The sequence below is a fragment of the Eucyclogobius newberryi genome, unplaced genomic scaffold (genome assembly GCF_026437365.1).
Source record: "Eucyclogobius newberryi isolate DKJ021-1_F unplaced genomic scaffold, fEucNew1.0.hap1 SCAF_9, whole genome shotgun sequence".
In the NCBI taxonomy this organism is placed as follows: Eukaryota; Metazoa; Chordata; class Actinopteri; order Gobiiformes; family Gobiidae; genus Eucyclogobius; species Eucyclogobius newberryi.
The window spans coordinates 38,420,559-38,447,296 of record NW_027316532.1 but is presented as its reverse complement, the minus strand read 5'-3'; the positions used below and the strand labels follow the sequence as shown (position 1 = coordinate 38,447,296).

General features: G+C 44.6%; 2 protein-coding genes across 2 annotated transcripts in view; one reads left to right on the top strand and one right to left on the bottom strand.

The window, feature by feature from the left end:
- Positions 1-26,738, bottom strand: part of palld (palladin, cytoskeletal associated protein) — a 457,154-nt gene that overhangs the window by 318,805 nt on the left and 111,611 nt on the right. The gene's annotated exons all lie outside the window — the stretch shown is intronic.
- The window catches only part of sh3rf1 (SH3 domain containing ring finger 1), a 45,838-nt gene continuing 30,676 nt past the window's right edge, over positions 11,577-26,738 (top strand). Inside the window, exon 1 of the mRNA XM_072438206.1 lies at positions 11,577-12,076. Coding sequence (XP_072294307.1) covers positions 11,696-12,076 — 381 coding nt within the window. The 5' untranslated portion in view covers positions 11,577-11,695. The remainder of the gene's footprint in view (positions 12,077-26,738) is intronic.

The window sequence follows — 26,738 nt, the reverse complement described above, 5'->3', positions numbered from 1 at the left end:
CCCACCAGCTTCTAGTTAACCAGCCTCTAGCCACCGCCAACATTCTAACTGGATTACTCTCATCTGCTGCTACGTTCCATCTCTATATATATAACTATTTTATCCCAGGCTTAGTGTTAGCCTGGGATAAAATAGTTATAGTTGGAGACTTTAATATCCACGTGAACATGAGTGATGACGCTCTCAGTAATGCCTTCAGCGCCTTGTTAGACAGCATTGGTTTCACTCAGAATGTAAATAAACCGACTCACACTCACAAGAACACTCTGGATCTTGTCCTAACGTATGGAACAGAGATTAGTGACCTCATTGTCCTCCCTCAAAACCCTATATTGTCAGATCATTTCCTAATTACCTTTCAGTTTATTCTTAAAGATCATCCAGTCCCACAAAATAAAGTTATAATGAAAAGGACAATATCTGAAAAATCTATCTCAAAATTCAAAGAAATAATAGAGCCAATATTCAGTGACATGTCATGTGATCCTGCTGAGAACAGTTTTAGTCCCAGTATAAGTGATCAATGTGTCGACTTGACCATGAATTCTCTGAAGTCTGCTCTTGACGTTGTCGCGCCGTTAAAACAGAAGGTCATTAGGCCAAAGCGCGCCTCCCCATGGTACAACCAAGAACTGCGTTCACATAAACAAAGAGTTAGAAAGTTAGAGGGATTATTTCGTCGCTCTCACACCGAAGAATCCCTAAAAGCATGGAAAAGTTGCCTGCTGTCCTATAAGCAGGCTCTGCGTAAGGCCCAAACCAGATATTATTCAAATCTAATAGAAGTCAACAAAAGTAACACTAAATTCCTTTTCAGCACTGTAGCTAGGCTAACAAACTGTCACAGCGCAGTAGAGCCCTCAATCCCAGCTACACTTAGCTCTGATGATTTCCTCCTATTTTTTAATAATAAAATAAAAACAATCAGAGATAAATTAGATGAAATTACCCCCGCTATTAGCCCTGAACTAGCCCAAGCTGTAAATCTAACGTCTCATATACATCCACCTGTAAACCTAGAAAGGTTCACAGCTGTTGATCAAGCAGAGATAACTTCAGCCATTATGTCCTCTAAAAGCTCAACTTGTGTCCTAGACCCCATTCCAAGCAGACTCCTGAAAGACATTCTTCCCCTAATTATAGACCCTATTCTTAATATAATAAATACTTCACTCGAAAGTGGCTATGTTCCACAGTCCTTCAAACATGCAGTCATTAAACCTCTTCTGAAAAAGCCTAATCTAGATCCCGACCTATTGGTAAACTACAGACCTATTTCAAATCTTCCCTTCGTCTCTAAAATCCTTGAAAAAGTTGTAGTAAAACAGCTTTGTCGCCACCTGCAGGACAATAACTTATTTGAAGTTTTCCAGTCAGGGTTCAGAGCCCACCACAGCACTGAAACTGCACTAGTTAAAGTCACAAATGATTTGTTATTAGCCGCTGACGATGGACTGGTCTCAGTCCTGCTTCTGTTGGACCTCAGCGCAGCGTTTGACACCATCGACCACAACATTCTACTGCAGAGGTTAGAATGTGATGTAGGTGTTGGAGGAACAGCCCTCAGCTGGTTTAAATCCTATCTATCTGATAGGTTCCAATTTGTTAATGTAAACCAGAGCTCCTCACCAAGCTCTAAAGTAATTTACGGTGTGCCACAGGGTTCGGTACTCGGTCCAATTCTGTTTACTCTTTATATGCTACCATTAGGCAACATTATCAGAAAGCATGACATTAACTTCCACTGCTATGCAGATGACACTCAGCTGTATTTATCAATGAAACCTGATCAGAGCGATCAAGTAGACAGACTTAGTACTTGTGTGAAGGAGATAAAAACCTGGATGACACTAAACTACCTGCTTCTTAACGCTGAAAAAACCGAGGTCATTGTGCTTGGCCCTAAGCATCTACGAGACGCTCTATCTGAGCAGATAGTCACACTGGACAATGTCAGTGTAGCCTCCAGTTCTACTGTAAGAAACCTTGGAGTCTTATTTGACCAGGAGCTCTCATTTAAAGCTCATATAAATCAAGCTTGTAAAACAGCCTATTTCCATTTGCGCAACATCGCCAAAATCAGAAGAATCCTGCCTAAAAGTGATGCCGAAAAACTTATCCATGCATTTGTAACGACTAGATTAGACTACTGTAACTCCCTGCTTGCAGCGTGTCCTAAAAGCTCCATAAAAAGCTTTCAACTGGTTCAAAATGCAGCAGCAAGATTACTAACAGGAACAAAAAGAAGAGAGCACATTACGCCAGTGCTGAAGTCTCTTCACTGGCTCACCGTCGAGTCTAGAATCAAATTCAAAATTCTACTCTTGACCTACAAAGCCATAAATGACATGGCCCCATCCTACCTCAAAGATGCTATAGAACCATATCATCCAAACAGAGCTCTTCGCTCTCAGAATGCTGGCCTTCTGGTGGTGCCAAGAGTCTCTAAAAGTACTGTAGGAGGTAGAGCGTTTAGCTACCAAGCTCCTGTGTTATGGAATCAGCTCCCGACCCATGTTAAATATGCTGACACAGTCTCTTCATTTAAGTCCAGGCTTAAAACGTTCCTCTTCGAAATCGCTTATGGTCAGAGTAGTTAGGAACAGAAAGATAAACCCACAGCTTCAGCTACGCTGCCCTAGGAGTAACTATGCTGGGGGAAGTATGACAGCTTGAGCACTATCCTCTTCTTCTTCTGACTACTTATGCTATCAAACAATATTTATTTTTTGATTCCACTTGCAAACTGTTCACCGCCTTCTTTTCTTTCTCTCACTCCTGAGGACCTGTGGACCCAGATGCCCCTCCCCTGGTGAAGTGGTCCCTGCCCTGTGTGGACGGTCCCTCATCTGCCTGAAGAGTGGGTCCAGCTCGCCTCCGACGGTCCCTCATCTGCCTGAAGAGTGGGTCCAGCTCCAGTCTCCTCGTGTCCGTCTGTCCGTCTGTGAGAGTCGGATCTCTCCTTCACTGGAACTCCTCCAGGTTGCTACGCTTTTTTCCCAAAGAGGTTTTTTTTGTAGTTTTTCCTGGCCGAGAAGGAGAGTCTAAGGACAGAGGACCCTGGGACATCGTCCCTCGCCACCACAGACATTGTCTGACTTCATCGCCACCACAGACATTGTTGATTCATTTCTCCCTGTGGCCCTCAGAGGCAACTGTTGTTGTGATTTTGGGCCTTACAAAAATAAATTGATTTGATGATTTGATTTGATCTCCTCCTCGGACTATCACTCCCGCGCCTCCAGGCCACCGCTCCACCAACTTCTCGCCTACTCACCTACACCGCTGCTGACCTTCACCTCCTCAACCATAACCACCGTCTCCCAGCTGCTGCTGCCTCTACAGCTAGCTCAGCTGGGATCCTTCGCCGGCCCCGCTACATCCACAGGGGCTCTGGTCTCTCCCATAACCAACACTCCAACGACGGCTCACCTATCCCCTCACTCTGGACTAGTTTTTGCCCCCCCGTCACCCCCACCTGCCGCACTGCCAACCTCAGCAACCTCCGCCCCCCCACCCCTGCGCCCCCATCCATCTCCGCGCCCCCATCCATCTCCCTTGCACTGCTGAACTGCCGCTCCCTCTCCAACTGCTACTGGACAATAACATTGATCTGCTTCTCCTCTGTGAAACATGGCAACAGCCCCTGGACTTCTATGCTCTCAACCAAGCCACTCCCTCCAACTACACTAACACTGCCAAACCCCGCCTCTCCGGGCGTGGGGGAGGTCTTGCTGTTATTCATAAAAAATCTACATCCATCACTGATCTGAACCTCAACCTTCCATCCATCTCATCATTTGAATACCTCGCCTTCTCCCTCCCCAACTCTATCACCGCTATCCTGATCTATCGTCCCCCAAAGCCCCACCCCTCTTTCCTCACTGAATTGTCCGAACTCCTCACCATGGCATCCTCTCTCTCTGCCCGCCTCCTACTCACTGGTGACTTCAACATCCACATTGACTGCCCCAACGCCCCACTGACATCCGACTTCCTCTCTCTCCTGGACTGCTTCCATCTCACCCAACACATTGACTTCCCCACCCATACCAAAGGCCACACTCTGGACTTAGTCTGTTCCTCTCCCCTACCCATATCTAAGCCCCACCCCCTCCCCTTCCCACTCTCTGATCATCTCTGCATCCTTTTCTCCGCCCCCCTACCCTCGCCCCACAACCCCAAAAAACGCACCATCACCTACCGCAATATCAAGTCAGTCAACCCCCTCACGCTCTCCCAGCTCATATCCTCTGCTTTCCCCCATGACCCCCCCCCCCTCTTCCCCCGACGACTATGCTGTCATGCTCAACACCACCCTCTCCGACTCCCTTGACTCCCTAGCCCCCTGGAAAACCTCCTCCGTCTCATACATCAACCCCGTCCCCTGGTACACCCCTGAACTCCGCACCATGAAGCAGACTGGCCGCCAACTCGAACGACTCCTCAAAAGAACCCGCCTCACCGTCCACGCTGAAGCTTTCAAATTACACATCTCCTCCTACCGTGACGCTCTCCAAGCCGCCAAATCTGCCCACCTCTCCACCCTCATCAACAGCTCCCACCGGAGCCCTCGCACCCTGTTCTCCACCGTCAACAAGCTGCTCCAGCCACCGGACATCACTCCACCCTCCTCCCCTGACCTCTGCAACTCTTTCCTCCTTGCCGTCAATGACAAAATTTCCAAAATCAACAGCTCCATGACTGCCGTCTCCATTAACTCCATCACCACCCCCACCCCTGCCCCCCCCCCTCTCCCTGACCACCCACCCTTCCCTCCCCTCACCACCTTCTCCTCTGTTAACTCCTCTCATATCATAGACCTCATCACCGCTTCCAAAACCACCACCTGCTCTCTCGACCCCCTCCCAACGACTCTAACCAAGGCCTGCCTCCCTGCTCTCATCCCCCATCTCACCGCCCTCTTCAACCAGTCTTTATCCCTCGGCCATGTTCCTTCCATCTACAAACTGGCCTCCATCACCCCCATCCTCAAAAAACCCACCCTAGACTCCGCCAACCTCTCCAACTACCGCCCCATCTCCAACCTGCCGTTCCTCTCAAAAACGCTGGAACTCATCGTCGCCGCCCAACTTCACACCCACCTCCAGTCAAACAACCTCTATGAACCCCTCCAATCTGGCTTCCGCCCACTTCACAGCACTGAAACAGCCCTGGTCAAAGTACTCAACGATCTCCTCACCTCTGCAGACTCCGGGGCCCTCAACATCCTGTTACTACTAGACCTCAGCGCAGCCTTTGACACTATAAACCATTCCATCCTCCTACAAAGGCTGCGCCAACTGGGTGTTGAGGGCTCTGCACTTGACTGGCTCACATCCTACCTCACCAACAGGCAAGAGTTCATTTCCCTCTCCGGTCACTCATCCACCCTCTCCCCAGTAACGCAGGGGGTCCCCCAGGGCTCAGTCCTCGGCCCCCTCCTCTTCATCTGCTACATCTTCCCCCTTGGTCACATCCTCCGCCAACTCAACCTGGACTTTCACTGCTACGCTGACGACACCCAGATATACCTCACCACCAAATCCACCCAAAACCCTCCCCTCAGCCACATCGAAACCTGCATCTCTACAATAAAATCATGGCTCACTCTCAACTTCCTCAAACTGAACAGTGACAAAACAGAGCTCCTCCTCATTGGCACCAAATCCACTCTCAATAAAACTGGTCCCTTTTCACTCAGCATCGACACCTCGACCATCACCCCCTCTACCCTGGTACGCAATCTCGGTGTCATCATGGACCCCACCCTCTCCTTCACTCCCCATGTCAGCCACATCGTCAAGACCTCATACTTCCACCTCCACCGCATCGCCAAAATCCGACACTGCCTCACCCTCCCCGCGGCTGAATCCCTCATCCATGCCTTCATCTCCTCCCGCCTTGACTACTGCAACTCCCTCCTCACTGGCATCTCCTCCCATTCCCTCCACAGACTCCAAATGGTCCAAAACGCCGCTGCCCGCCTCCTCACCCACACCCGCCTCCTCACCCACACCCGCCTCCTCACCCACACCCGGTCCCGTGATCACATCACTCCCGTTCTCCGCTCTCTCCACTGGCTCCCCATCAAGCAGCGCATAAACTTTAAAATACTCCTCCTCACCTTTAAAGCTCTTCACCACCTTGCCCCCCCCTACCTGTCTGACCTCCTCATCCCCCACCGCCCCACCCGAGCTCTCCGATCCTCCTCCTCTCTCACCCTGGCTGCACCAACATCCCGACTGAAAACTTTTGGCGACAGAGCATTCTCCCGAACAGCACCCCGACTCTGGAACTCCCTCCCCCAACCTGTCCGCCACTCTCCCTCACTCACAACATTCAAATCCTGCCTAAAAACATACATCTTCACCCAAGCCTATGACCTCCCCTACCCCTAGCCTCCTCTACCCCATTGCCTACTCTTCTACCCCCTGTTACATCCCCATCTTTTTCTCTCTACTTCTTCTGTCTTGTTCATTGTATCTGTATATTAATGTGTTCTGTACGTGTTGTCCCCCCCTGTCTGTAAATACCCCCCCCTTTTTTATTATGTTCAGCGTCTTTGGGTCACTGAAAAGCGCTATATAAATAAAAGTTATTCTTATTATTATTAAGTGATCCCAAGTTCATTGACATTCAGCAGCAGACTCCACTCTCATTTGAAAGCTGATTGCTCCGGGCTGCGTTTGTAACTTTAAGAACAAAGTAACAAAAATGGAGACCAATGCGAGGAAGTGTCCTAGTTTTAATTGCGTATCGAGCTGTAGAGAGAACACAAGCTGGTTTAATTAAGCGTTCATATTTTAAAGTCAATATTCATAATAAAGAAGACGGCCGTGAGATTGAACATTTTGTTAGCTGGAGGCATATTTATGGTAATGAAATGTACAAGAGAGAGCAATATTACTGTCACGGTTTTATCCCTTCATGGAAATTGGGACATATGTCTTCCCTGTCCTCCTGTGCGTTTGACAATCCTTATTTATAGGGACTGGCCCGGCTGTCACCTCCATCATATATAGATAAACAGTAGGAGCCTGTGTGTGCAGCGGTGTGCAGTGCTCTCAATTTTACCTCAAGGTGAAGTCAGTGTGAAATATTATTCCCTGACAGCGGAGGAGGAAATGGCACCAAAACTTAGTAAAACTATTGCAATAGTAGTAGTAACAGTCAGGGTCGGACCTATAAGCAAACTAAGCAGCTGCGTAAGGGCCCCAAAGCCACCAGAGGGACCCCAACAGCACCAAATAATGACAAAATTGTCTTGTATTCCACTTTAGCCAAGTAAAAATTCATCTGAAAACAGGATCCTCGCACTCCCATGTCCAGCACTGTTGTTCTTGGTCCCAAAAACAATTCGTTTTTTCACCTTAGTGTTTCCATTGGATGTTGTTCATACAAACGTGGATGTGATTACAGCTGTTGTGAGATGTGAATGCCCCCCCCCTCCAAGACAAATTTTGTGCAGGTAATAAAACTACCTCCACAACTGTTTAGCATACAGTGTTACTATTCCTGTTATTTTATTCATAAATCAGGAGTGAGTCCATATTGACCTGAATTGTTATTTCCTTTCCTCAGTTGATTGAGGCAGCTCCTGGGTCAGGAACACTCAGCTGTTCCACACTGGGCTGGTCAAAGTCACAGTACAAGCAACTGCATGTGTCCAGTTTTTGTCAACTTAACAGCTTTTCTAACACATTTAACAATTTATTTTTCACTTTACCTGTCAGTTACATCTGACTGGTGAACAAGAATAAGACTGTATTCTATAGTATAGTATAGTATAGTATAGTATAGTATAGTATAGTATAGACTATTGGGCCTGATAAACCTTTACTATTGTCAGTTAAAAATGTAGATGGATGCTTTATTTCTACGGCAGTTAGATTAAACAATGATGTGTCTAATATCGTGGTAACACAGCATGTGGTGGTGGTACACAGAGGTCAAGTCAAAAAATATACAGCCAAGGGGTCCATTGTCTAGTGCGGAGGTGAAGGGGAGGGGGCGTTAGCTGCCTGTCTGTTCACAGTCAGGAAATATGACCTGAGGGCCTCAGCCAACTCCCATGGGATCACAAGTGACAAGAGAGTGCCACCTACAGATAAATCTCCTCCTTTATGGCTCTTTCTTCTGCTCCTCGCCCCTCTGTGCTCACCAGTGCAGTGTCCTGGCAAACAGATAAACATAAATCACATATGTTTATTGTCTGCCTCTGTCTGCTCCTTATTTAATCTAGTTTAGAGATGGTGAATGGTATTAGGTTGTACTTGGCTTTATTTTGTCTTTGCTTCTTTTATACCTGGTAATGACAGTTTTTTTTTTACTTCATAAACATATCACTATACCAAGCACAACAGACAATAATGACTTATCAGCTACAAAATGATAAGATAAGATAAGATAAGATATTCCTTTATTGTCCCACATGGGGAAATTTCATTGGTGCAACGCAGGCAGATACAGAGGCAGATACAGAAGAACAGATCACTTATAGGAAGTCTGAAAAACACTTTCAGTAGAAGATCTCCTATAAATAAATAAAAACTCCCATAGACAAATAAATAAATAAATACCATTGCATGTGATCCCGACAGTAATTGCACATGAATATGTGTCACGACAGCACATAGATTGCACATGAATTTCACAGTAATTGCACATGAATTGCACATGAATTCCAACAGCAATTGCACATATGACAGAATTGCACATCAGTATTAGGTTAGGTCAGTATTACGAGTGTTCAGTACTAACAGTTTTTGTTATAAAGTCTGACAGCAGCAGGAAGGAAAGACCTACGGAACCTTTCCTTCACACATCGAGGGTGGATCAGTCTCTCACTGAGAGTGTCCTGCAGGGGGTGACACTCATGGTCCAGCATAGATGTGAATCTAGCCAGGACCCTCCTGTCCCCCACCTCCTGCACCGAGTCCAGAGCACAGCCCAGGACGGAGCTGGACTTCTTGATGACTCTGTCCAGCCTCTTCCTCTCCCTCTCTGTGATGCTGCTGCTCCAGCAGGCCACACCTACAGGAGCTGATGCCACCACAGAGTCGTAGAAGGTCTTCAGGAGTGGCCCTGTCACTCCAAAAGACCTGAGTCTCCTCAGGAGGTAGAGCCGACTCTGGCTCTTCCTGTACAGTGCGTCTGTGTTATGAGTCCAGTCCAGTTTGTGGTTCAGATGAACACCAGGTACTTGTATGAGTCCACTCTCTCAATGTCCCGTCCCTGGATGTTCACTGGTGAGGGGGCAGTGGGGTGGCGTCTGCGGAAATCCACCACCATCTCCTTGGTCTTCCCCGCGTTGATGAGGAGGTGGTTCCGCTGACACCAGTCCACAAAGTCCTGCTCCAGTCCTCTGTACTCCGCGTCATCGTCGTCCGTGATGAGTCCGATGATGGCAGAGTCGTCAGAGAACTTCTGCAGGACACAGCTGTCCGTGTCATGTCTGAAGTCTGCAGTGTAAAGGGTGAAGAGAAAGGGCGCGAGGACAGTGCCCTGGGGCGCCCCCACACTGCAGGTCTGAGTGTCAGACACACAGTTCCGGGCTCTCACAAACTGGGGTCGGTCTGTGAGGTAGTCCAGGATCCACTCTGCCAGGTCATACTCCACACCAGCCGTCTCCAGCTTGTCCCTCAGGAGCAGCGGCTGGATGGTGTTGAAGGCACTGGAAAGATCGAAGAACAGAATCCTCACAGAGCTGCCAGGCTTTTCCAGGTGAGAGAGAGAGCGGTGCAGCAGGGAGATGACGGCGTCCTCCACTCCTCGTTCCTCAAATCAAAATGTTCGATATTAATGTGATATAATATTCTTCTTTATTATGTAGGCTAATTATAAATACTTAGTCACCTGTTGCTATCCAATTTTGGTTAATTGAAGAACAAAGCCCTCTTCTTTTCTCTCTACTACATTTTAATTATGTTTTTAAATCAAACAACAACTGAATACTAAGACCATGTAAAAACCTAGTGGTGTCATTCTGTTTTAGTTAAGGGTTAATAATATGCTAATTAAACCAGGCTACATCTGTTGTATAAAAATGCAGTTTTGTTTTTAGCATCTCATTACATCTCATTATTCAGCTTTAACCGAGCCCCTTTAACAGTGACTTTCACGTCGCCTTGAAAATCTAAACTACCTCGTTCCTCAAATCAAAATGTTCGATATTAACGTGGAGATTTAAATACAGCATGTCTATATATCACTGTTAACGGATAAACGCAAAGAAAATACGCGACTAGTTTGATTTGTGAAGATGACTTACCATGTATTTAGTCACATCCTTCTGTCGTGTGTTTGTGTGTGTTTGAAGCCGTCTGACTCCGCCCTTCGCCGCGCGCCTCCCGCAGCTCTGACTCCGCCCCTCGCCGCCGCGCGCCTCCCACAGCTCTGACTCCGCCCCTCGCCGCGCGCCTCTCGCAGCTCCACTCCGCTCCGGCTCAGTCACACTAGCATGGCGCTCGGGCAACTTCCACCTCTGCCTCGCCTCTCTTTTCTTTCCATGTTCGCCCGTGACCTGAGCTGATATTACACTTCTTGTACTGACTCTGCCGCACCTCTCGCTCCTGGGATACACTTGGAAAGCACTTTTATTATCTCCAGGACGTGGCGAAACGACCCGAGGCGGCGCTGCTAACTTGTAAGGTTAGCAAGAATTAGGAGATACGGGGCGGTGGGCGAGGAGGAGTCCTGTTTTGGGGAAAAGGGGTAAGTTCTGACTCCTTTATTGTTATCTGTGTTTTTTTGTTGTATCGCGTTGTGTCTCTTAACTCCATAACCATGCGATCAAAGTACAGATATGAGTTCATGTGCCAGTTATAGACTCGTAGTTGCTGAAACATTGCAGGAATAAAGTGGCTCCGTTAGCCTCTCTCGCCGCTAGTAAAGTTTGTTTCTTTTACTTAAGATAAGATAAGATAAGATAAGATAATCCTTTATTGTCCCACATGGGGCAATTTCATTGGTGCAACGCAGGTAGATACAGAGGTAGATACAGAAGAACAGATCACTTATAGCATGTATTCTTACAAAACTGCATGTTACCCTCTTGAGTTTTGTTGAGTTTTGGGGGCACAACGAGGCGAATAAGTGATCGTACATGTTTCCCGTGTTCGTTACGTAATGTTGACATTTTCACGGAGTAATGTTACACTATGTTGAACACACGTTTGGAAAATAAAGTCAGTGTTGTGGAGAATGACCTTTTCTGGTCGCACGGACGTCATTATTGCCCACTATTTTAAGAGTACGCCTTCAAAGACCTTCCTGGTGTGTCATAAATCACCGTTTTTCACTTGTTGTCAGCAGCAGACTTTAGGATTACAGGTCACAGGTGTAATTACCCACAGGGAGTACCGTAAATTAGATTAACTTTACCTTCAATCCTACACACTACACTCTGTGACACTGGGGCAGCAAGGATTTGTTTACCAAGACACTGACTATTCTCTTGTAATGTAAATGTTTTCACCGGGATCCACACAATAACATTCATATGCAGCCAAATGTAAAAATGACCTAATTCCAGATGATTAATCTGCACGTTGTCATTGTTCTCTGCAGCCGATGCAGAGGCCATGGCCATAACCGCGGCATGGGAGTGACGTGATGGCCCTGGGGCTGCTTCCAAACAAACCCTTTTACCCGCGTCCTGCCCTCCTGCTCAGCTAGAGGCAGAACCTGGAGGATGGACGAGTCGGTTTTGTTGGATCTCCTCGAGTGCCCCGTCTGCCTGGAGCGCCTGGACGCTACGGCCAAGGTCCTGCCCTGTCAGCACACCTTTTGCCGCCGCTGTTTGCAAGGCATTGTGGGATCACGGGGCGAGCTGAGGTGCCCAGAATGCCGGACGTTAGTGGAGTGTGCTGTGGATGAACTCCCCAGTAACATCCTCCTGGTCAGACTCCTGGATGGCATTAAGCAGCGGCCGCGGAGAGCCGGGCCTGGAGCAGGAGCCTGTACAAATGGGACGTCTGGGGCGGTTGCCAGGGCACACGGCAGCGGTAGCCGGGAGCAGGGCACCCCAGGGACACAGCCGCAGCGAACCCAGGCCAAGAGCTCCATCGTCCGGGTTAGTACCTTTTCTCTCTGAACCTGTATGGATCACTGAGCATTCATCTGTTCCCCATTGTTAAGGTCAAAATGAAACAATGCTGAGAAAATGTGTCTGGATTAAAAGCAGCACGTTGTATTACTGCTGCTCTAATCTTCACATCACAACTGTAAGCGTTGCGATCTGAATGTCTGCCTAATGACTAATGGTCCGCAGTACATCTGGATTTGCATCTTTGAAGTAGTTTTAATAAAAAAGTCTCCCATTTTTCACCTGGCTTTAGTGGAGACCAAATGTTACGTTTACAGTATTTTCTTTTCTTTCATTTTTTTAAAGGACATTTTGACCCGTAGGCTTTATTAGACTGGACAGCTGAGCAGGTGATGAGACAGAAGGGAAGACATGCAGTAAATTGTCAGAGCTGAACATAGAGCCTGGTATATGTGCTACTGCCTTTACCACTCGACCACCGGGAAGCACGTGTTTAGAGTATTTTCATTCAAATTAAAGGTGCTGCCTCTGAAAGTACAAGTGACAAACAGATGGATTTTATTTGTATCTGCAAAAGATGCCAAGAAGTTTTTAAACTTGACTGAAACTGATCATAGCAAGATAGACATGAGATGAAACAACACCGCTGTTAGACACTAAACAGACTCATTTTTGTTTCCAAAATCGAGCGTTAACTGACAAGAAAATGATTGCTTTTAAGTTTGTTCCTTAAGGTTTGGAAGTTTATTTTGGGTCAGTTGTACATTTTACTGCTATCGCACCTTGATTCACAAAAGGTTGGGCCACTGCCAAAAAAACTTGGCTGATTTTTATGTTGCATTATTGTTCTGTATGGAATGTGCAGTTCTGTGGCATAATAAAAATGTAAGGTCAAATCCAGCTCTACATGTGCACATTACTAGCAGCTATTATAGCGTCTGTGACTTGAGGCTGTTGACAGTGGAACAGTTGATTGTGTTTCCTCTTGTTTTGCCTGTTTGCTCTCTCTCTCCCTGCCTCTCTCCCTGTCTCTCTCACTGTCTCCCCCTGTCTCCCCCCCTCAGGTCTCACTGTTCTTAACTTTATAGAAGTGCAGACTTGCACTTGAGCTTTCTGCAGCGCTGTAGCTTCTGCTTGTGTGAACTGCTGTGACAAATGCAGGGTGGGTGTGCTGAGTTGAGAGGTGCTTGTTTTAAAGTGGGATAAATTAAATGGTGAAATGCAGCGTGCCTCACAGATTCCCAGTTTAAAGGCAGATGAAAGAGATGTTTTTTTAATGATGCCAGCCAGGAAACGGCACCTTAAATGACCCCTGTAAGGCTGAGGAGCCGTGGGTGTAAGTGAAAAGACTGTTTTTGTGGAAAGAAGGTGTGGAAGGAAACACATGCCACTGCAGCCCAATTGTTAGTGTTATAGCAAGGAACAAGTTAAACTTTTGGATCTAAAAAAGACCAAAATGGTTAAATATTTGTACTTTTCTCCATCAGCGTGCCAGGTTAGAAGCCCAGTGTGCACAGTGCAACAGAAAGGGCTCTGTCACTATTGACTGTAGAGTTTGTGTCTGCCCTGTGCTTTTGTATTGTCAGATAATTTGACTTCTAAGTTAAATTACATCATTGCCGTTTGTTCTTCGTCTTGAAAATGGTCTCAGGACAGTGTCTGCTGAATTCAAGAACAAGACAGGCACAGGAAATATGCATTTATCACAATTATCCCACCACAAATGATTTGTGTTAGTCCACATATTGCCATTGAACATGGTTAAAGAAGGGATTTACTCGCGTTGTACTGTATATGTACATTTGCACAGTCATTCTGCATATTTACTCGTCTGCTCCAAATGGTCTAAAAATGTGACCTCCACCTTTTCGAACCTTTTAAACAGTTAACAATGATCACTTGGGTTTCCACAGTATCTTCTAAGAATTTATGAATGTTTACCAGTCATAGTAGTTTTTATTTAACATGACAACACGCTCTAAAACTGTGACGTTAGCACAGAAAAATGCATGCGGGCAATGGACCTGGTCCCCTATGATTGTGTGTGAGGAGGCAGATGAAAAGATGTGTACCCTGTGTACATTCAGAGGTATGTTCTCGATCTGATAGTATCTCTGGCACAGGTATGAGGTATGGATGGACATAAAAAGCCTGTTGGGGTCAGTCTCTGTTGTATCAGTTAAGAGCCGTAATTAGATAAGGCGTATTATGCTTTTGTCTGCCATATCGTCAATTTTTATGACCCCTGTGGATCCTTATTTTCTATTTAGGACATTTTAAATTGCAATATTGAACTCTATTTGACAACTGCGGTGCTGAAATCCGCCACCCCCTTTACGGGACGCCACCCCCTTTACGGGACGCCACCCCCTTTACGGGACGCCACCCCCTTTACGGGACGCCACCCCCTTTACGGGACGCCACCCCCTTTACGGGACGCCACCCCCTTTATGGGACGCCACCCACTTTACGGGACGCCACCCACTTTACGGGACGCCACCCACTTTACGGGACGCCACCCACTTTACGGGACGCCACCGTAAACGTCATCACAACAAAGTGCCGCGCTGGAAAACAATGGAAAACAATTATAACATGGGTAAAGGCTCCTAAAAGTCAATTTATCATAATAAGTCACCTTTGAATTTGAGCTATTATTTAATAGGAAAAGTGTTGAAAAGCCATTGAGTAAAATAATAATTACATGTAATCCTATCTATTTGCTCATCACTGTTAAGAAGACCTGATTCCGTTAGTTTGTTTTGTTAATTTCTAGTTCTAGTTGCTATGTTACTCAGTTAATAACTGATATAAGTGGTTGACAGGACTATTTTCAAGGCTTGTTTCCCTTCGATGTGAAAAGCCTGCTTATTGCTAATATAGAGTTGGATTCATAAAGTAATTGATATTTCTGTGCTTGTGGATAAGGACAAACGTTTCTTTGCGCAGACTAAGTGACAATGAGAAGCCGGGAAATTCACATTACTGCAAGTCTGATAATAGCTCTGATTTAACAGTGCACGTCTTTTTATTTCTATTAAGGAGAGGTACGGTAATTGAAATGTCCCTTTATCGGATGAACACGACCACATAGAGCATTTTATTGACCACTTTTACTTCAGAGCTTCTCCTTAGATTTGCTTTTAAAGTGTAATCAGGTTAAAACAGAAAAGAAGGTGTTTTAGCTCTGCACTTTCAGATCAAGCCTTTTTAAATGGTAATTGATGTGTAGACTGCGTAGTTGTAACACAAAACATAGTATTACTTCATGATGTTATCCGATATATTGTCATTGTCATAGATGCTCTTGCTTGCATCTTGTGGATTCATTTGTGTCCATATATATATTCCAAATGTAGACCTTAATCAAACTAATGGCCCTTGTCCCCGTAAGCACTGCGTGTTCGTTAACCCGTAGTGACCGCTGACAAGGACACTGCCCGCTCCGCTCTCTCTGAGTGACAGAAGCGCTGACTACAACCGCAACCATTCCGCTGTTGTTACCAACGATGACGACCAACAAGAGAAGACGGTTGTGCAGGTGCAGCATTTTCTCAGCATAAAACCTGGACATCAAAGCTGCTGCTGACTGCTCCACATAATCTTTGGTGGACAAGATGCTTGGTTGCCCCCCAGCGACTCCCTCAGACCCGCTTGTTCATTGTTCCCCCCTCGTCCGCTGTTTTTGGGGGTACCTCAATGCTTAAATCTGTTCCTTTGGTCCACGGCCCAAGTGCAGCCAGAGCTCCACCTCCAATTCTACTTTGGGATAGAATGAGCGGCCCGGCCCAGCCAAGCGGCCTGACAGTGGCACAAGAGGGGTTTTGTTTAGGACCCCTCTGATCTTTTTCACTGAGGAGCTGGGGTTGACCCATGTATGAGCCGCTATAGCAACTGGAGAAAACGCTAGTATCTTCCTATGGTCACCTACAGGTTTCATCATTTGTTAGTACATACTTCTGCACACTGGCTTGATCTAGTCTCTACACTAAAACATTTCATACTATAGTTTTACAATAAATTGCACCTTAACCCTATTGACATTATCCCTTTTAGTGCATGAACATTGATATTCACCTGTATAACGCCCAGGAGAAGAGATTGTCTCATGGTTTACAGTTGTTTTGATGAGGAGTGAATGTTCTACCTCGAGTTCTAAACTGTGGTCGTCCTGGTCCATGACTCATCCGACTGCTGCTTTCATTCCTGGATGTTTTGTCTTCCTCGTGCCCTTGTTGGCTCGTATAACAGACTATTTTGCTCACTCAGATTGAAAACAGAGCATAGCGGCAGACTTTCCAGCGTGAGAGGCGAGAGTCGTTTTGGGAGCGGTACACAAGTCAAAGTTGAAAGTTCATAAGTTATGGCACTCATAGGTCAGATCCATTGAGAGTAAAGGATTTGGAAAGATGACTTTAGTTCAGGAAAAGCCCAGGTAAGGTTAGTAATGGACTTTTTTGACTGACGTAGCCCTGATACATTGTTTAGTTTGAGTTTTAAGGTGTGCGGCGCCCGTTTGAGATGCAGAGTTCCAATCTAGATTAAATGAACTGTGCCCAGCAAGAAAAGAGCTCATTTACTCTTCAAAGAAAAAGTAACTTAACACCTTTTTTGTTATGAGTTAGCTAGCTTCTGCTTTAGTTAATGTTACAATTCTTTTCTCCTCTCCTGGGGATCTAATTGGGTCATTTATTCTAGAGCAGCAGGAGTTTTGAAGCAATACAACATTTCAAAACCATTAGATTCTACCCTTCAGTGTTTCTCTGACCTGCTCAATTGAATCTTTACCAAGAGGATTCTACACAGACCTGAAACATGCCACAGATCGAATAACTCGTTGGGTATTTGCCTGCTCAGGTTTTCAGATGAACTCGTTTAGTCTTCTCTGCTCACTTGATTAGTTACTTCAGAGAAAAATGCCAATGTTTACGACTTTCGTATGTGGGGGCATTTCATTCAAATTCCTAATTGCCTCCCGCTGGTCTGAGGTTGATGACTCACGCCGCCGTCCCTCTTTGATGACATCACTGTGTTGTTCTGGTCCTGACCTCTGCTGCCTGTGTTACTGTAGCCGGTTATTACAGCCCACACTCTGGCAAAGTCAGAACTTGCAGCCTTCCTCTGGGGATTTCTCAAAGTGTTTTGAGTTTATTCACTCTCTCTCGCTCTCTCTCTCTACGCACTCACTCTTCTGCTGCCTCCTCTGAGTTTTTAAATGTTTAAGAGCAGTGGGTTTCAAACTTTTTTGCACCCTGCGCCATCTCAGATAATATATCTTACCATATTGAACAACAAAATAAAATATGCTGGATTTAGGACGAACACAAACTTTAAAAATTGGCTTTAACATTGTTTAAATACAATGACCGGAGCTGACCAGAAAAACCTGGTCAAAACCCTAACCCTATAAACCAGGGCTTTACAAAGGCATTCGGACAAAGTAGAACCAGAACCTACCCGGATTCAAGGAGGTCCAAGCCAGGAACCTTTGTTGAAAAAGTATTATCCATGGGCTTCAAGTGCAGACCACTGCCACAGCAACGAACATTTTCCACATTTTTGAACGGGAAAACATTTCAAATCAAATCAAGAAGAAGTGAAGCCACTGAAAACCCATGAATAACCCGTTGGGGCAGAGGCGACCGCGGTGCAGCGCTTCAGCTATTGGAGATATAGTTTTATCATGTTTACCTCGTATTTCTTCCTGTATATTTTTCTTGTCTGTACCACGTCGCTCTGTGGCGTCTAAATCCAGACTGGAGCCTGTTAAAGGTGTAATGAGATTAGGCTTTATTAGACAGTGAGCCGCTGCTGCTGACTGCTGATTCTCATTCTACACAACAACACACCACAGTCCTCAACACTGAGCATCTGCACATCTGCCCGCTCTTAGCACTGTGCACGAAGACAAACCGAGAGGGATCATGCTGCAATGCCCAAATATATTGTGGCATTTGTTGTGGCATTTGTTGTGGCATTTGTTGTGGCATGCTGTAACTTCACCTGTCACTAAGATCCTTAAGGCACATAGACACAACTATGATGGTGACACATTTATGATAAAGCAGATTTTGACTTTTGGACATTTCACTGGCACGTTTAGCTCAAATGTCCAAATCGTATGTTTCCAAGTAAATTGTGAATGCATAAATTTTGCCCTCTCCTACCACAACTATTCAGATGTAGCATCTACATAATTAGTTCTAACCAAGGCATGCTTATACACTGCTGCCGAGGTCAGTCTGTTCATTAGTTTCATTATATTACTGGATTGCTGAATCGTAGAATATATATATATTTTAAATTATTCACAAGAAACATGTTTTTGAGTAAAAAAAAAAAGCATCTATCTACATTATACTGTGCTATTTCCATGTCAACAGCTTCTACGCACACTTTTGTCCTGAGGGCTGTTACTCCCCTAAAACTGCCGCAACACTGGATCGAATGGCTCGACCTGACGAGGCTTCTTGTTAAGCTGCACTAAGACCAACAAAATGGAACAACTGAAGCAATATTGATTGATTTGATTGATTTGATTGATACGCTCAGCCTTTCCCTGAGGCTTAAATGTGTCTCATCCTTCATCACTTTTCCTGCTCTTGCTGCTCTTGTTATTGTGGTGGTCAGTTGCTGTGAAATGACAGTGTTTTGCAGCCTAGCCTGACATCACTCCTTCAGAACGGCTCCAAAGGTGTAATCAGAAGATTTCCACCAACAGGCCCCTGCTATTGTCCTCAGGCGGCTCTTCCCACAGTGATGGGTGTGCTTTTTTAGTTACTTAGTTACTACTTATATTTCAAAAAACAGTGTTCAGTTCCATTGAAGTTGAGGTGACCATACTGAAAAAAGAAGGCCTTTCTTGTGTAAGCTTAAGGAAAAGAACATCTCCAGTACCAGAAAGACTAATATTTTGTGTATTGCCTAAAAAGAGTGTTTTTATTGTCATTATGGTATTGAAATCAATAGCCTTTTCCTCCCTGAAATCCAGTTTGAAGTGTTAGTATTGTAACACTAATCCCCAACATCAATAAAAGCCACGTCCCCTTTGAAGGTTTGCTGAGTTTGATCTGTTCCTGTGATTTGTCTGTGCTGCAGGAATGTCAGGACTATTTGCAGGTCAATGTTTAACCTCTAAACACTGGGCCTGTCTGGTCTCGCCCCATTTCGTTCCACTTCTGCACAGAGCTAACGTGTCATCAGTTAATTTCTGTCTTTGAATCTACTTTGGTATCTTTTCTCCATTCCTTTCATCACCAAGAATGCCATTTGGTGGGAACACTTCATTGTAGCTTTTCTCTAAACCAAAAAAAAAATAATCTCCTGACTTGGTGTAGAGTAATGTCCATATTCATCCAAAAGAATTGCCATAAGATCGTGCACATGGTTAGATTTATTTGTTCCATGCGTTTACGAGGGCTGCAAGTTAGATTGAATCAAACTTGCGATTTAAATTGTCACAATTTAACTGCAATTACTTAATTTCCTCTTCAAATAATAAATATCCTTTCTTATTATGTAAAGATATCTAGGAACATGTTTCTCTCAAATGTCAAATCCCCTGGATGTGTTTTACTTGTGTGAACTGTAAACAAGTCCTGCTATTGAAACACAAACTGCAAATCTAATTGCATGCTTTTCAGAAAAATATTTTCCAAACACCAAAAAGCAGTGCTGCGATCATTTTATAAATTATAAAATGTTTTTTTTTAACCCAATGAATCTTGTTTCTTCTCGTTGTGCCACTACTTCAAATAAAAACCCCTTTTTCAAGTGCTCCTCAAACATGTACTGCGTGGCCTTTTGTAATAAATGTTTCTGCCTCTTTTTGGCGGTTGCCTAGCATCTATTCTCCGGCTCTTCACACTTGCAGATTAGCGCTGTGGTCGAGATATGAGATGCTACAGCGCGGATCTCTGTGGTTGGCATATTCTCATGTGTGGGGTTGTTCTGTGTGTTTTGGGTGGTCCCGGCGTGTGCTGTGCCTCTGTCCATCTGTCACTCTGTCTCTGGTTTGTCACAGTTACAAAGAAGAGTCAAGCAGCCGCGACCTCCACGGCCACAATGAAGTCACACCTGGTCATCAGCACCTTTCATCTCTCAGCTGTCCTTCTCCTGCCCACTAGATGTATCGCCCTTATCGCTGTATCAGTCTATACAAGGGGCGTATGGATTAGATATGTTTGTTGACCAATTATAAAGTTGTCTTCTTGATTAGATTCCAGCTTAATCATTTATCACAATATCAGATTCAGTATTTACGTGTTCATATTGTGATTTGCTTGTTCGTTATTTTATTACAGATTACCGTTAAATCAGATTAGCTTAGTAAGAGTATGTAATTGTAATGTATAGCTGCAGAAATGATTCACTGTTGTCTGGTTTGTAGCTGTGGCCTCCTGTGGGCTTCAGAGAGCCGTTCCTCCTCTCGTGTTGTGATTGGTGGTCAATGCTGGTCGTCCATGGCCCGTTTGACCGCTGGCATCTTAAGTGTTCATTTCCCATCCCTGAGGCAGATCCATGCTTTTGAGGAGTCTAGTTTTCAGTTGTTTGACCCCTGACCCTGGGGCTATTAGTGGTCACTGATACAACAGCAGCTGTCTGTAGCTCACCTCTACCCCGGGAACATTGTGTGGTCTGTGGACTTCTCCAGAAAAAGTGTTTTGTTTCAGTTGTGTGTTTGCGCTTCCCCGGCCATCTCTAAAGTGTAGTGTTTTCTTTAGGACCTGAGGGTGCTATTTATCTGCACTGGCTCCCTGGTGCCGCATTCATCATCAGAGCTTTAGAGGGCCTCTGCTGTGAGCCTCTGCTGCCAGATAGTATATCACAGTTATTTGTTTTTGAATGTGTTGTTCACTTAAAATATTCTTCCCAAGTAAGACACAGTATACACTTAACTTCCTCCTTATTCTCTGTTTACAGCTGAACAATTAATCAATATTACAATAAAAAACAAATGTCACAATTACCAAAGTCTCATGTGATATACATTAATGTGGATGCAGAGAGCTAATACTCTACACCCAATTTTTATTGAAACATAAAATGGAAAATCTACAACCTATTAATGTTAAGTAAAGGCTACCCGGTTGTTTTTATATGTATACATTTTGAGCCGTTATTTTAATATTTATTATACCCCAAAACCTGCTTTAGCGTTAGCATTGAGGCACAGAGACCCGTCTTTGTAAACATTAGTGTCCTCCAGTTACGTATTCTACTAATTCTTCATGTTGTAAGTGACATTCTTCATGTTGTAAGTGACATTCTTCATGTTGTAAGTGACATTCTTCATGTTGTAAGTGACAGCCACCACTGACTGCATGATTTTTATGTATTTATTCATTAGAACGAAGCTCGGGAAAAAACCCCAGAGAGATATATTTGGACAGGAAGAAGTGATGCTAACGGTAAGCTAGTTGTTTGCTGTTGCGTTCAAAGCCTGTTGAAATGTCAGTTTTTGAAATGACATATTTTCGATGTCGTGTTGTTAGTTTTCTTAAATTGCTCAGCCCAACCTTGACTTTGATTGTGTTGTAAAGCTGCACTTTGAGCCAAGTCTCCCTGCACAAGCCCGGCTCTGTGCGACTGACCAAACCATGTCATGTTTGTTTGAATGAGTCATTTCAGCTCCAGAAAGACTCACACCCATAACACAGGTGTGCAGCCTTCTCTGTGGCCAGTGACACGGCAGTGCCAAAATGTCTCCACTGTAGGAGGTGAGCAATATATAGGCTACATGATAAAAAAAAAATAGAATATCATGTATATTTATGTACGGTAAGTCTGTTAAATTCATAGTGCTCCATTCACGGAGCAAGACTCAAACTTTTCTTCTTCTTTACACAGGAATAAAAAGATAAATTGGAGCCACACAATAAATGTGGCTATAATCAATATAGTGACAAACTGAATATATCGCAGTAACACAAAGGTCTGAAGGATATGTACTGTTTTTATAATGACAATTTTAAAAAGGCAGCTTTGGTCTAAATGATCTGTTATCGTACTGTGATCTGTTCTCCACTGAGCCAGAACCAGCGGCGTGTTTTTGGAGCCTCATTAGCCGCTGTGTACAGGCACATCTTGATTAATTTAGAGGCTTCAGCATCTGCCACTGTGCAGTAATGCAATTCAAGAGATTACTGAGGGCTGTGTCAGCACTTCTGTCTAATGTATCTTGTTTATGACAGAGAAACAACGTGACAAGCGCAAAGGCGAATGGCTAAGGTCGTCTGGGATAATGTCTGAACAGTTTTATGACAGTTGCCATTGTGATATACCGGTAGATACTTATCAAATATATGGATCTACTTTTAATCAATGTTCACATTTAGAAGTAGAAATATTTGAGAAAACTGAATGAATCACTTAGTCACTGTGGATGTGCAGAACTAGCAGCTCCATGTTAACTCTAGTTTAGTGGAAGCGGGAATGGACAAACGGAGACGTGAGTCAGTTTGAGTGGAGTGGGAGAAAAGGCGCAGTGTGGCTTGGTCCTTTGCCATCTCTGTGTCAATATCTCAGCTTTGTTTGTCGACCAGAAGAGGACTAACTGCAGCTAAAGGTCTCTGCTGCCCACGGCTTTCACATAATACACCGGACAATAGACGGAAATGTTTATAAGTTAGGAATTGTGTAGCAATATCCAAATTTCATGACACCAAATAATTTCAGAATTATACTTATTGCAATATTGTCTAGAGGCTATTGGTACTACAAATTAGTCTTAATGTTGTGGAACATAGCAGTGAGGATTTCTATCAATTCTAATATATTAAGTATATCATAACAATAATTTATTCTTATTGGCTGATTTTTATATTGCAAATGTTTTTATATAATAGAAAAAGCTTCAGTTGTAGTCATCTGGACTCAGTTTGAAAAAATAGACGTTTCGACTCTCATCCAAGAGTCATTGTCAATAAAAGAATTTAGATCGAGAACTCCGATATTAATACTGTTCTGTGGTAAGACCCGCCCATTGGGCGGAGCCTTCCTGAAGTAGAAAGAGTTGTTTGTTTCAACAGAAACTCCCCCTTGTATCTACCGAGCCTATTCAGAATTTTAATGGGCTATTAGAATCTTCTTTGTCTTTGTGAGACCCTGGCTCAACCACCCTGAGTACCTGATTAGCATCTAAATGTCCTGGTCCTGGTCCTCTACCTTTCCAGGGGTTCAGTATCCCATTATAAATAACAGGAAGATTAAACCTTAGCCCTCCATTTCTGTTTAAAGAAGGTCTTTCTTTTTTAACAAAAATAGCTTCCTTGACTCCTCTTTCAAACCATCTTTTCTCCTGCTTAAAACCTTCACCTCACCGTCTTCAAACGAGTGATTAGAGGCTTCAAGATGGAGATGCACGGCACTCTGAGGTCCTGAACTTGTATTTCTTCTGTGCTGATAGAGCCTCTTGTGTAGAGGCTGTTTTGTCTCACCTATGTAACGTTCTTTACAGCTTTCTTCACTGCATTGGATCGAATAAACTACATTGCTCTGTTTTTGAGTCGGCAACTTGTCCTTAGGATGAACCTGTTTTTGTCTTAAAGTGTTTCCTGGTTTAAAATAAACAGGGACTTCGTGTTGTCTAAAAATTCTCTGCAGTTTTTCCGACAGGCCAGACACATAAGGGATAGAAACACCCTTCCTTCTCTGTTCAGTTTCCCTTTTGTCCTGCTTTTTGGTTCTCTTCACTCTGTTGAGGGCCCAAGCGGGGTAACCACAGGCAGAGAGGGCATTTCGGACATGTTTTTCCTCTTTCCTCTTGCCCTCTGAGCTGGTGGGCACACCTTGAGCTCTGTGTTGTAAGGTTCTGATCACACCCAGCTTGTGCTGTAGTGGGTGGTTGGAACTCTCTTGTAAACCTGATATGTGGGTCCACAGCATTGATGTGATCAGAGAAGGTTTCCAGCTCTTGTTTCTTAATTGTTACAAAAGTATCATCGACATAGCGGAGCCACAGTTTTGGGGCTATGCCTGAGAATGAGGACAGTGCCTTCTTCTCAAAGTGCTCCATGTACAGGTTGGCCACTATGGGAGAGACGGGCGAGCCCATGGCACAGCCATGAATCTGTCTGTAAAATTGTCCCCGGAATTGAAAGTAAGTGGTGTTCAGACAGATGTCCAACAGTTTACATATGTGTTCAGGTGTCAGTTTGGTCCTTTCCTGTAGGGTGGTGTCTTCCTGCAGTCTGATCCTCACCGCTGCTACTGCATCAGAGGTCGTCTATCTACCATCTATCTAAGATTCTGAATAGGCTCGGTAGATACAAGGGGGGAGTTTCTGTTGAAACAAACAACTCTTTCTACTTCAGGAAGGCTCCGCCCAATGGGCTGGTCTTACCACAGAAGAGTATAAATATCGGAGTTCCCGACCTAAATTCTGTTATTGACAATGACTCTTGGATGAGAGTCGAAACGTCTATTTTTTTTCTGAGTCCAGATGACTACAACTGAAGCTTTTTCTATTAATTAATCAAAGTAATAATAACTTGTCTATTAGCTATATAATCGTTAGTTGAAGCCCTGTCCTTCATTTATTGAGCCACAATTGGAAACTTTAACATTGGCATTTGTTTTTCAACAAAAATGACAAGGTTGAGTGAAGCAGTTTTAAATCAGGCTTTAAACAATAGCTTCTGCAGTGTGAGATTTATTTTATTACAAGTTATTTTATTACTATCTTAAAATGTATCTTTTTTCTTGTGGATTTTGGCTTTGATCATTGTGTAAAGTGAAGTTTCTGGCACTGAGCAGAGCAGGTGGCTCCCTGAATGACCAGAGGAACAAAGGGCCACAGACACTGCACGCTTTCAGCCGCACAGTGAGAGATGTGAGGAAACGCTTGGTATTCAGCTCAGAGTGTATTTCATTGTGGAGATACGCTGACATTTGTAGGCTAATCCTGCTCTAACTCGAAAATTAAACTGTACATGGCAATATATGCCGTCTCTCAAGGCGCTGTTGAATCAAAGCACTTAATCCACTTTCTATTGATTAGTACTAATAACATGGTCCCTATAGAGACGACAAATCTATAATGAACAAATGAGCCGTACGTTTTCCTCAAACTAAACCTTTCGAACATTTCCCCTAGAGCTACTTTACTCTGCAGGTGTATGACCACCAACAAAATAAAATATATTTTTTACCATAAACAAAATAGTTATGATGTGTTTTCTGCCCTCTTTTTTTTACAGTTGAGTGTGTCATGCCTACAGAGCAGGGCAGTTGACCCGTAGTACACAATGCTGTGATGTGGATTCAGTACTCGGCTCTTTACTCGGCCTCTGCTCCATTTGACTTCATTGGATCTCACACCACTCACTTTCTCACTCCTCTCTCCAGCGTGTTCCTGTGAGAACATTTGTTAGGTTCAGCGTTTGAACTGGCTCTGAGTTTCAAAGCACAGTCTTTAGCCAATCTTCACCCAGTCTTATGTAGCAGACTGGGTGATCCCTTGGCCACCCACCTTCAGCCCCCCCCCCCCACTCAGCCAGGTAAACGGGCCAAATATGCACATGTAGCACTGTATCAAGAGGTCACATGTACCAAAAGTCATGGAAACCATATGGGAAACAGAAGCCATAAAGTCTTCTTCCTGCTTTCCTTCAGATGACTAATCTGCAGCTTACGCCGTGCACGCAACTCTGTAATGTCTCCATTGTACGTGCATGTGCTGAATGTTTTCATAGACCTCTTAACCTCCACGCCTCGGCCCTTCAGAGGGAAGTTTCACTGTGTTTCCTGCTTGAGCACGTTCAGTCTTAGAGGTGAGGGCTCTGGACTGGAGGAAGTTTGCCTTTGATCCCTGGGTCTAGCAACAACATTCCCTGGAGACCCCGGGCTGCAGCTGGAGGCCGGGACCTTTCTGTAACAGTGTAGACTGCAGTTACCCTCAGGTGCTAAGAGAAGTGATGAAGGGAAACGACACTGTTGTGTGCCTGTTACAGTCACCTGCATGGTTTTCAGAATGAAGAGAGATAACATCCTTTCTAGGTTGAAAAAGTATGTGAATAATAAAAAAAGTAAATCTCTAAATACAAAAATCTCTGTTTTTATGGTACATGTTCAACTTCTCCTAAATATCAGCATATGGTGAGGCTACTTATTATTTGTGTTTCAAGTTACTTGCAGATTTTAAAATCTTGTTTTTGGGCCAATTCTAAAAGTAAATGTATTGGGTCAGGATGTTTGCTACATTGCGCTACACTGTTAAAAGGAATAATTTTTGCGGATTTGAGGACTAAAGCGGAAGTGCGCGTGCGCACTCCCCCCGTGCGGAAGCACGCTACAGCCTCGCTGCTACAGCCTCGCTGCTACAGCCTCGCTGCTACAGCCTCGCTGCTACAGCCTCGCTGCTACAGCCTCGCTGCTACAGCCTCGCTGCTACAGCCTCGCTGCTACACGTGCGTTTGTTTATTAGCGCGACTGATCACATCGCATCTCTCGTCTCTGTAGATTTCCATCTCTTCTGAGCCAGCTCGAACTGTCTTTCTTTCCACGCATGCGCAGCCAGGCAAACGTGCTGCTCTCCTGGGGACGAGCCGACGAGGCTGCAGGTGAGCAGGAGGTGCATCCTATGATTGACATGTGAATGAACTAATCGGCTGTCCACGCCACGAGTGAACACGAGACAGATGCACACTGCTAGAGTTGTGTTCAAAATATCGATACGGCGATATATTGT